The 12416-nt window shown below is 36.3% G+C and overlaps 1 protein-coding gene across 1 annotated transcript in view; it reads right to left on the bottom strand.

The window, feature by feature from the left end:
- Nucleotides 1–12416, bottom strand: part of YAF2 (YY1 associated factor 2) — a 36042-nt gene that overhangs the window by 10515 nt on the left and 13111 nt on the right. The window contains exon 4 of the mRNA XM_014963341.1: nt 1302–1514. Within this exon, the coding sequence (XP_014818827.1) occupies nt 1302–1514 (213 nt within the window). The remainder of the gene's footprint in view (nt 1–1301; nt 1515–12416) is intronic.

Here is a 12416-nt window from a genome sequence, read left to right as displayed (position 1 = left end):
AGCCTAGTTATTTGAAATAGCAATTCTTAATGCAAATCTCAATACTGGTATTTCAGTCTAAGATTTTTATTTTAGTTATTTTTTAAATGTTCTCCCTTTTTCCCTACCTCACTTTTGCATTTTTAATGTACTATCGCAATTCAACCATCAGTATTTCAATTTATAAATATTTAATTAGCTTAATTAAAACTCACTATGTTCATAGAATCATACAATGGTTATAGTTGGACAAGACCTTAAAAATCATCTAGTACCAACCCTCCTTAACATCAAATACTTAATAACTGAAGTACTTTAGCTGCATGAGGTAAGCTAGTAAATTTCAGTTTAAAAAAAGAAGACGAAAAGAAGAAAAAGAAGGAACATCTCAGTGTCCTTAATCCTAACCATGACTTTAAGAACTGTTCTCTCTTGATTCTCAATCTCTCCCTGGATCTGATCCTCACGAACTTACTCCGGGCACAAAAGAAGCAAAAAAGAATAAATATCCATAGTTCCTCCCACATTTGATTAGACTACACATCTTGTACACTTCTGAGCTTTGTGGTACAGCATTCTTGCCACAGTAACTTTATGCTTAAGACTGCAATGATTGAGGGGTTAAGCTTGCTGCTTTTGTTTCCCAGTTTGCACCTTCCTTCCACCTGGTCTCACAGAAAGATCAAGGCTTTTACAACTGCTTGTCTGTACTCTAATATTTCATGTTCTCAGTTCTGAGAGTCCAAGGTTTCGTTCAGCATCCCAGACGTAGCATAGAGATTTTTATTGCTAGGTAATATACATGCCTTATCCTGTCACATTAATTTATACCCTAAGTCCAGCCCTTCAAAGTTTGTTCCAGTTCTGCAAGGATAGCAATAACCATGTTACTTTCCCACTCTTCTGCAGCCTGCTGCTGGTTCTCTCTCTCTTCTATTATTTTGTATGAAAACTAGTCACTCCTGTCCCCTCTATTTTTTAGAGACTAGTATCATCTGTTTGCCTATCTACAGTTTCGTATGGTGTGAGAAATACATCTGTAACCCTTAACAAAAATACCCAGGTCTTCCTCTCTCTACGCATTCAGCTAGTCTCCATCTTCTGGTCAAAATTACAAACTGCAGGTTTTCTTCACATTTTATAGGCATCCTAAACCAATAAAACTTCACACACAAATGTTTAGCCAAACAACAAATTCTTTCAACAAGTATGTTGAAAGAATTTGCCACAGCACTTACAAAGCAGCAAAATTACAGAACATTTTCTTATTTTATTTTTTAAATCGTTTTACCAATACCACAAAAGTTTCTAAAATTTTGTACCTGGTTTTCTTATGACTGTTCTTTTTGCTTGTTGTTTCCTTTTCACTTTTTTCCTTTTCTACTTTGTCTTTTTTCTCTTTCTTGGATTGCGTAGGGGGCACGAATTGCTGAGGAACCTGTTGTGCAACCAGCTGAGAGACAGGTCGAGGTTTCCTGTGTGCACATATATACACATAAAGCTTAGACTTTACAACAAGTCTCAAACTCTCTACACTTCAGTTATTAACAATAACAATCACTATAAAAAGAAATCGTGTTAAAACTTGTCTTGCTGCTAACACTTCATTAAAATAGCACATCAAATTTAAAACCATTACAACCTTTTGTTTCACTTACTTGCATTATCAACAAATGAGATTTTCTTTGAATATTTTTTTAAGGAATATAGAGACAAGACTTTGCAGTGTTCCCTCTTCTCTCAGTTGTCATATCCAGTCAGAGACTTATATGGAGTGAACTCCAGAAGGTATTCCATCTGGAAGCTTCACTTAACCACCCAATCCCAGCCCCCTCAAATGAGGAAGGGGTCTGTTTTGAGTCTCCTGCAATATTGAAGTATACGATCCATATCACAAAAGGGTAAAAGCTGGCCTTTTGGGTATCAAACCTAAAGCCACTGTTGGCCTTCTAGAGTAAAACTTAATTGTTTTCAGCTCAAACAAATTAATTGAAAGCAACAACAAATCCTGTTAAATTGTGTATCTACCAAGTTGTTCACTGGAATAAAAGATACACAGCACCGATCATAAACAGTAGATATAGCTGTCAGAACACAGATACACTTGAAAAGCTGGCAACAAAAACTTCCAACCACATTCCATCAGTATACACAGCACAGTTTCCTTTCCAAGTTTTGATCCAAACTAAAAACCAAGGTGAGAAGAGGAACAGCAGGCAAAAGAATTTCAACAGCTTATTATTTTTACATTTTGTGAAATATTATTTTGAAATAGCGTAATTTTTATTTTATTTTGTATTGGAATACAAGGATTCTAATGTGAAATGAAACATTTTTCTCTTTCCAATGCAAAGGCATTTCTTTGAGATTTTGGAGTTAAGAACTTTCAAATGATGATACATAAAAAAGCTTTGTTAAGACTGTTAAGACTTTGAGGATGCAAATTTCTTCTCCAAAAGAATGTTTACCCTGCCAAGCTCTTGGGTTTTGTTACTTGAATTTTGCTGTTGTTTTTTTTTAAATAGAAAAAGCACAAATTACATGCACTGTGATACTCTGAAAACACAAAGCAGTTATTAAAGCAACAGAAGCTATCAGCTCTTATGCGTATTTATTTATCCCAACCCACAGGATCACACTACTGGCACTTCTTGTTTAGGTGAAACAATGAGTAAAATAACAAAAGCAGAAAATCAAGACAGCTCCCATTAGCAAGTTATAGTTTCAGTAACGATTGCAATAGTTCATGTTACAGAGTGAAAGCCAAGTTACAAGAATCCACAAACTGTGGGGAAGGCAGTTAATATTAAAAAAGCTGAGATTTCATGAGTCTTCACAGAAAGTTCTTATGAATTAAAGTAAAAAATAAAGACTATTGAAAATGTCACCACAATATAACTTTGGGATACAAACTAGACTACCACATACCACTCATAAACTAAGCCCATGCTGACTCGTGGCGAGACAAAGATGAGCAATGGCTCACTTAGTGAATACTACCCAGCTTGTACCAACTGGCAAACACGTGACTACATGCTCTTCAGGAGAGATTGATACTGGGTCCTTGGAAAACACACTGAAATGACTCAACGGACTACAGTTGTTTACATTAACAGCATATATAGGAGATTTTTAAGAAAACTTGCCTCAAAACTGTTTCAACCATTTTTCATAGTTCATAACAAAGGAAGAAGAACCAAGGTGTAACTGATGCACAAGCTTATTATTCCAGGTGGAAAAAACCTCTGATTATATACATATATATATATATATATATATAAATAAAACTGATCATCTGTCTTGAACTGAAGACTGCTCCAGGAGATAGGGATACAGGGAGTTAATATTCTTAGTGATGGCCAAGTGACAATCCCATCATTACTGCATAGTGACCTGAGAGAATAATCTGACGTTACTTATGAAGTAAGACAGTAGCAAACCTCTCCACACAAAATTAATTATTTCCCAGGGCTGTTGACAACACCATGGTCACAGAAATTTGTTAAAAAGGGGTAGAGAGGGAAAAAAAATTCTTAGCCAACTATTTTAGGAGTTCTCAATTTGCAACAATTTCAGTTCCTGAGGGCAAACTAGATGACTTCTATTAGAGTACAGCTGGGAAATCAAGCTTAGAACTAAGTCCTAGGTTTAGAACTTCTTTTTCTAGTACCATAAAACAAATGAGACTGACAAAAAAAATCTTTGCCACAAGGAACAGAAGTCAGCTAAGACAAGAAAAACACAGAGAAATCATGTTTGGGAAGATGCACTAAAAATTAATCAAAGGATTCTATGTGGTTCTGCTGTGACAAGGAATTCCACTCAGTTATTTCATTCTTCCCATTTAAACATCCATCTTTTTGTTGTCAATTATTTCTATACCTGTCTGTCATTTATATCTATGTTCTGAATTTTATTACCTGCTTTGTCACTTCCAGATTTCTTAAATAAGGCATTCAGTGTTTTTATATTAAAAAATTGAAGAAAAAAATAAATTCACCTCTGTCAATACTAAGAGTGTCTTTCAAGCATTCAATTTTTTTTTCGCGAGGTACTCAGGTGCTACTGAACTGCAACCAAGCACTTTGCAAGGCATGCAGGCTTCAGGAGATAACTTTACCACTCATGAAGCTTTAACCTGATAGAATTGTTCATGATTTAGCAGTTATTGAATCATATCATTCAAGCATGAAGGAACTCATACAGACAATGCTTTCTCACAGAGAAGATAAATGTAAGAAATGCTATTCCTGTAACAGGAAATTGATTTTGATGATTTGCCAAAATACGACATTTTAAATTACTGGTTTTCAAAACCAGTCAAAGATTCCTTGTAATAGACTGCTACAGATTAAGTAGATACAGACAATGTTAACACCACCTTTTTTTTCATCAATACATTTATAGTAATTTGCTTTTTGAGCATATCCAAGAGTACCTGACCTAACTGGTGTTTAGAAAGAAACTCTATGAATTTCTGCATTATGATTACAAGCATTTTTGCCTTTATCAGTGGGAGTGACTTTACAACTGAACAATCCAGAACTACAGGCAGGAATGTTCATAAATACAACATCTATTGCTCAGTCAGCTCCTCAAAACTTTGCATTTTTATCTAGCAATTTCACTTCAGTCATTTTAAGTGGAACACTAATCAAGAGAGGCATACACTATTACAAAAGATAAGAGCTATCAATTCTTTCCAACAGAGGTGGACTTTATGGTTTAGGCTGTAAGCAGTGCAGCTGTACCACAAACTGATTTACTGAGCTTCCAAGAGACCGCTAAATACCCCAGCTCTGAATATTATCCTTCTCCTTCTCTATCACTTAGTTTTCCTTTTCAGCCAGTGTTATTTTTCTTCTAAGTTAACATCAGCCAGACTTTCACTGACATTTCTATTCCAACCTCATCTATTATGGTTTTATTAATTATCTAATTCCAATGTTGCTTTCAAGGTTCTGCACACAAATACTCACACACTTCATAATCTCCTCTAAAAAATAAGAAAACTAACATTTTTGCTTTTTAAAAAGCCAACAGACAGTAATATAAACATTCAAGGATATATTTTTTGTCTTCCCTACAATTCTCATTAATGCTCAACAAGAAGAATGCCATCATTTTAAATCTATTCTTGTTACTGTAGGATGTGACTACATTTTATCTTATAGGATTTGAGCTAGCTGCAGGTTTAGAGGGTATATTTACAGAGGCAGCAGAGACTTGTCTAGGTTTTGTGTGCAGAAACTCATTCAACACTGATGCTCTCAAAGGGAACAAATATTTAATACTGAGAAGGATGGACTAGTTTTTGTTGTTGGCATTCTTAAAAAAAAAAAGCTTTATAGCATAGCAATTTACATGCATAGAGATGAAAAATACTCATTCAATAATACATGAAATGCACTAGAGCAAAGGATAGCTAGAACTTTGGGACCAAGTCATTTCCCTCTCCCAGAGATCAACAAAATACCTTCCTGCTCAGAAGTCATTTTGAACATCTCAGAGCAGTGCATGCTTCCTTGGTTTCTCTCACTTGGTGTTCACCAATAATAAATGTAAAAAGAATTTTGACCAATTTGATATGGTGACTAACTTGGTCTCATTACAACAAGGTGGGTCCATTATGAAAACAGAAACAAACAAACAAACAAAAAAATCTATGTACAATACTAATAATCAACATACCCAGCAGAAGTACAGTAAACTCTCATTTGCCCAAGCTGTGCATCAAACATGCAGACAATCGAAGTAGCTTAATCACAGAATGGTTAGAGTTGGAAGGGACCTTAAAGATCATCTCGTTCCAACCCCCCTGCTGTTGGCTGGAACACCTCCACTAGAGCAGGTTGCTCAAAGAATGCTGAGGCATCTTGGGGTCTGGCTTAATTTATTTAATTTATACAGAGCACATCTACATTTGCACAGTGCTGCTTCTGCAGCCGTCAGGAGCCCGTAATGCAGTCTAATGCCTCCTGCACTACTCGGAGTATAAGCTGAAATTCTGACACACCTGAGCCTCTTATCTGTCAAACCAGCTCTAAGGTCCATCTGCTACAGTCTGGAAACAAAGAGCACAATGTGGACAACTGCGACAGTTTTTCCATGAACCAATCCCAAGTCTAGCTACATCTCAAGTGAGTCGTGCGTCAGCCTGATGCACCCCTGTGGGCAGGGTTCAGGGAAGATGGATTGTCTGGTGCTGCACATCCTGAACACACCGAGCCAACCAAGTGAGACTGCCAAGCAGCACGGTGCAGCCAAGCAAAGATGACTGCTGAGAAGCACAGCGCAGAGGCAGCAACAGCCCCATAGAGCAGCCAGCAACTCAGCTCACATCTTCTCAGCGTGAGCTACACTGGACTTGGACTGGTCCACACAGAACCAGTATCCATATCCTCCCAGTATCCACAGATCTCAGAACGTATCCTATGCTGTTCTGTAATACAGAGAGCTAGATGGCATCACCTCAGTGTTGAATACACACACTTTTCCCATAACAGGTTGAAAAGGTGTATTGTCATCTATAACGCACAGTGTGCAGAGCTCAGATATGCCGAAGAATAGGAGACATACTCAAAGGCACACTCCTTGAAGCTAGATCTCCTCTGCTTTGTGCATTTTACTACACCAAAAGTATTAAAATGATGATTTCCCAATCTTAACAGAACAGGTTTAAATAAAGGAAATGCTGTCACCTCAGCTTTCAATCAGGCTGAAAGATGTTATTCAACAGATGTACTGGATCCAGAATAATACCAGCCAAGCAGAGCTTCCATTCAAATATGATACCTTCTTTCCCTTTCTTTTCAAGTCCATCCACCTCCTGGCTTCAATTCAGATAAAACCACTTGCTGAAGGCTTATCCTGCCTGGAATGCTAAGTTACCTATTTTGTAAAGCAAGTGCCACATGCAACATATCTAAAAACTGCTAGAATACAACACCTTAAGCCAGATATTTACGTCAGCTATTGAGCTCTGGTGACTTTATTTGCCACACTTTTGCTCCAATAACTACAGCGATATTCTAATCCAATTTGACTTAACCTGTCAATGACCTGATACAATTCTGTTTTCAAATTCATCTTACTACCTGGTTTCCTATGAAATTATAAACATCTTGTCCCATCCTAGAAATCAGGGAAAAATTGCCTGTGAAACAGTACTCCTACAGGAGGAGGTTATGTTGTTAACTGTCCAATACGGTATTGATTTATTTTTGGTTCATGGACTCAAGTTTCTCTTCCTGAGCTGAGGTAGCTTTGAACAACATCCTTTTGAACAACAGAAGGATTCAATGAAACAGATAAGATGTTCCCACTGTCAAACAGAACAGGTAACTATAATAACCCAGGAATCATTTATTCCTCCACAGTTTGAACTTTCAGGCTGACAAGCAACATCTTATCTCCTATCATATTTCCATTCCCAGTAAAGACCAGCTTCTGAGCAAAACAAAGTCTGTGGTATTTCTTTAAAATTCTTCACCTGCTTTTATGTAGCATCTCTACACAGTATCCAACACATTCCATAATTTCAATTTTGCACACAAATTTTTTCTTTCCTCCCCTGTAAAAGATCATCACTTCTTAAACAAACAAAAAAACCAACCAAAAAACAAACAAACAAACAAAATAACCCCAAAAAACCCCCCAAAAAACCCGACCAGGTTTCAGAGACTTAAAGAGGTTTTATTCAAAGGCACCCCTAACCCTTAAGCAGTACCATTTATCTAAACTTTTCTTTCCCGCAGGGAGACACTGACCTTTTGTTCAAGACAGTAGATTCATCCCTCAAGAAAGACAGGTTCAAAATATCTGGAACAGAAACCTCACTGATTTTGTCATGCCCTTGGTGACGGAATCCTTTCCTCAAAAATGAAAAATCCATATTATTCTTTAAAAACAAAGCGTTCTTCCCTTTCATGTGATTCAGGAGGACTGAATAAATGTTAATGGAAGTTCCCAAATCTTCTACTCTTTGTTGCTTTAAGACCCTCACTGCACAGGACTCAAGTAACAAGTACAGCATTTTTTTGAAGATCAGCTTCATTCATACTTCTGCAATCTGTTCTGTCTTGCCAGCAAGGCATGGCAGAACTCACCATTGGAAACCAGTAATCTAGTCAATCAGTATCCTGAACTTAACTCTCTGGGGTTTTCCAAGAATTATCAAACTCGTTACTGCCAAGAGGCCTTACAAGCAGTAACTAATGCATTTATACAAGTCATCTTTGGTCAAACTTGCAAAGCTGATTGCTAAAGAACCAGACAAGTTAAAACAAAACAAAACTCTGGCCTTCACAAACTCCCCACGTGGTTTTTTATGATGTCTTCTTGGCAAAGTCTCGGAGTTTACTCCAAAAGCTGCATTACAAACACAGTGTATGCTGATGAACTATACATTAAACACAGAATGCTTGTCCACTTCTGACTAAGGTAGCAGAAACTCTAAAATCAAAGTCAGATGTTCCCAATTAAGTATCTTCAGGCAGAGCATAAGAGAACAAGCTCAATCAGCTTCCTGGAAAAAATACCTCGAACTAATCACTAGGCACCAGAGACAGTCAGTCAGTTCCTCAAACCACTACAAGATTTCCTGTATCCCACCTTCTTCTTTGTTTACTACTTATGAAGGATAACCGCTTAAAAAAGCAACCTTCCTGAGGTCACAAATTTCTGACAGTCACAAAGAAAATTGACTACTACAGTATCATCATGACAATGCCTCTGTTTTTTATCTGACTAACACCACTATGCTTTTTCCTTCTATCTTATCCTACATTTTCTTATATACAAGCTTATGCAACTTCTACTTTAACTCATGCTGAAACTCAGCTGGTTTCTATTTTGAAAGCTAGAAATTTCTGTTCAAGCATTCATCCTTACTTTAATTACAGAAACTTTTCTTTCATTTACCTATAAATTACACTGCTTGCTCCTTCCTCTGACAGTTCTATTGTCCCCTGACTTCCATATAAAATGTGTCTCATGGATCTATAGAAATATAAAGTATCACAGATAAGTTGATACACTGTAACCAGCCATGTGCACTTTTAATCCACTGCAAATGATAGCAGCTTTGGACAGAAAACAACTTTATTGTGGATCCTTCCTGCAGGTAGTTCTGACATCAAGGTGACGCACAGCAATGTGTTATATTGCTGTAACAATTCAAACAGCATTAAAATTATTAAGACACTTTTCAAAACTGGTGCCAAATGCAAGGAATTCTCCTTTCCATCTGCTACTGGGGGCTTCTGTGTCCCCATGCTGTGTGTTTTCCAACCTGACTTCATTAAGATACTCAATATTCTTTCAAATGGAATTCTGATTTTGATCATGTACTAGTACTTCTCCTCCACCAGCTTTTGCTATTCCCTCACCTAGTGAGGATTTCAGAAATGCCTTGTTAACATGCCTGAGTTTTTCCAACCTTCAACTCTTTTAGAATTTGGTAGTAAATTTAATTCTTGTGTAAGGAGGTAGACTGACAGTCTTTAGTTGTCTGTATTTTGTAGTGCATTGCCATTGAAAATAAGAATAATCCCCGATAAAAGAGGGCAGACCTTGGAATTAATTAGTCATCTCCTTCTTATAGCTGCAGCCTTTATGCAGAAAATAACAGTATGGAGGCCATTTCCAATGACCATTTTTTAAAGTGTGCTACCCATTTGCTAGCAGCAACCGTATTTTACTTCAGAAAAGTCTATACATTCTTGAAAAATTCATACCATAATTTCAGTACTGCATATGGAATACAGGGTTATATTTCAGATACTTGTACTTAGAAATGCATGCTGTTGTGTTACTCAATATTCTGTACCGCCCTGTTGGGTCTTTATTTTTATATATCATATATTGCTTAGCTCCAGACAACACAAAGCCAGCCTCATGATGATTATGACTGTCTCTTCATCTAAATCATATCAAATCTTACCATTGGATACCTAATCAAATAATTTCGTAAGTATCCCTTTGTAAATATCACTCCCCTGGGTAACTTTCACAAAGCTGTTAAAAGTAAAGACTCACGTACTGGCTCATCTAAAATTCTGCAAATCTATATTAAAAACAATTGACACAGTTTAAAACACTTCCCCAGGTGTTTTCAGAATGCATTTGCAAGACAGCACAAGACCCGATGTATCGGCTCACCAAGAAAAACTGCACAGGCTCATTCCACAAAGCTGTGCATCTAATAAGCCTACAGACCACCCTGCTCGACACTTCTTAAAACTGTCACCAAAACCAAAAAGACAAACTCCTAAAGCTAATATTTGAGTAAGTACTTGTTGATTTTTTCTTAAATAATTCATCTCCTTGAGCAAGAAAGAAAACTCAAACATTCTATTGTTTATTCCACTTTAAGTAACTCAGTTAACGATGTTGTTGCGAACTAAACAAAACTATTGGAAGAAGTAAGATTAGGTTTAACCAAACCCTAATAAAAATCGTGTTTTGCTGATGTTTATATCATACATGTCTTTTAAAAGTCTAAATAGAATACAGTTAAGTGCATTAAAATTTTGTTGAGAACAAAGTCAAATCATTCAATCCCTACTCTGTTCTTTCATTACTAGACTGGACCATTTCCCAATACAAATGTACAGGCTTTAAATATCTTATAATTTATTTGAAGATCATTTTCCACTCACGTCTATCCTAAATATTAATGTCTCAAGAAGCTAATAGAAATCTGATATCCACAGTAATACTCTAATCTCCATTTTTCTAGTTCGCAGTCATTACTGAAATCTCAAGAAAAGCTTATCTTTGCATACTTTCTACTTAATCATCATATTCTTGCTAGTCCCTACTCAAATCTGCTTCACCACAAGTCCTCATTTCTCTAACTACACGGTTCACATTCTCAAATATACCTTAATGCAGTAATTAAAGCAATTAATTTAAAAATAAGAAGTTATTCCTAATCTCCAAAGCAAATACATGCATACAGGGATTAAGCTGGAAAGATGTGCGATTTTACAGTAACTAGCTTTTTAAAGAAACAGACAAAAAGAAGGGTATGAAAAGGCAGTTTGGGGTAGAAGTGAAAGATTACTTCTGTAACATATTGTTAGGAGAAGATCTTCACTTGGGTATGGAATGTTTCGAGCAATTCTTATGACATTTATTTCAGTAACTTTTATAGGGTACAGCTATAGTTAAATATTGTAGCAATATTATAGTATGATATGCTTCCTGTGTGCTTCCAAAAAGACATCAATTATGCAAAGTTCTAACTGTAACTTTGTAATAGAGCTTAGACAGCTTTTTACTCTGAAGATCACACAACAGGTTACAACCAGCAGCTTTGGAATGTGACTTTTTCATGATGCACTGATGATGTCGATTTAGACGCCAGAAGGTCTAAATGGCACCAGGATGAAACACATAAGTATTTTTTTCAGAATTCAGTTTCTGTAACGAGTTATACAGTACTTTGAAGTAGAAGCTACTAAGAAGTAAACAAACTTTCCTCCCATCAACTATTTTTAATCCAATTATATCCTCTCCCTCCCCCCTGCATACCCTGATAGCAAGTTACTTTACAAATATCAAGCAGTTAACATTTTCATTTCCTTGGGCATGTTTTTCTCTTTTTCAAGAGTCTTCCTGCAAAACACGTTACGATATTGCTCACAATTTTTGCATCTATGCCCTTTCCAGAGTCCTTTTTTCTCCCCGCACTCTAACTGGCTTTATAAAAGCAAATGTAAGCAACTTCACCTAAACAGAGAGAAAAATTAAACGTATATGCAGCTTCCCCAGTCTACCTTGTTTTGAGCCTGCAAAGAGCTTAACTTCAAAGATATTGATTTATTTTTTTTTAAAGAACCCATGAAACATGTTGGAAGGCCAAGGCCTATATCTATACAAACATTACAATGGTGTTGACAGCTTTAAATAAAATAAATGGAACCAAATTTAATTGAGCATCATAATCTTGTTATCATGACTTACAAATGCACAGGTGAAGAATTTCCTGAGAGTCAGGAAATTTTTACTGAAATTCTTTATAATGTAGAGAGAAATCAATAGAACCGAGACACATATACATACATTAAATCATTGCAGTAACCATCCACATGTAATGATGCAGTCAACAGTCAATTTGATACACAGTGAATTGCAGAATCTTATTAAACTTCAAGTGAGAAGGCAAAAGTTTAACTCTTACATTTTAGGCGATTCATTCCACTTTATGCACAAATCCCTAGTGTTAAGGTGTAAGTACATACAATCTGGCTGTACAGAAGCAAAGAAAAAAATTCCCTATTTTTACTCTGTTGATTTCCCTACCTTTTCTACTGATCTTTCTTTGTGCCTCAAGATGACAATGAATTTTTGAAGTGCTGGTTTGGCAGTAAACATTTAAAGCATGAAATATTTTTCAAAGTTCAAGAGTGGAGAACTATTTTTGTCAAATG

Source organism: Calidris pugnax, unplaced genomic scaffold (genome assembly GCF_001431845.1).
Source record: "Calidris pugnax isolate Ruff unplaced genomic scaffold, ASM143184v1 scaffold44, whole genome shotgun sequence".
Taxonomy (NCBI): domain Eukaryota; kingdom Metazoa; phylum Chordata; class Aves; order Charadriiformes; family Scolopacidae; genus Calidris; species Calidris pugnax.
The sequence above is the reverse complement of the archived record's forward strand: the minus strand, read 5'-3'. Positions and strand labels throughout refer to the sequence as shown.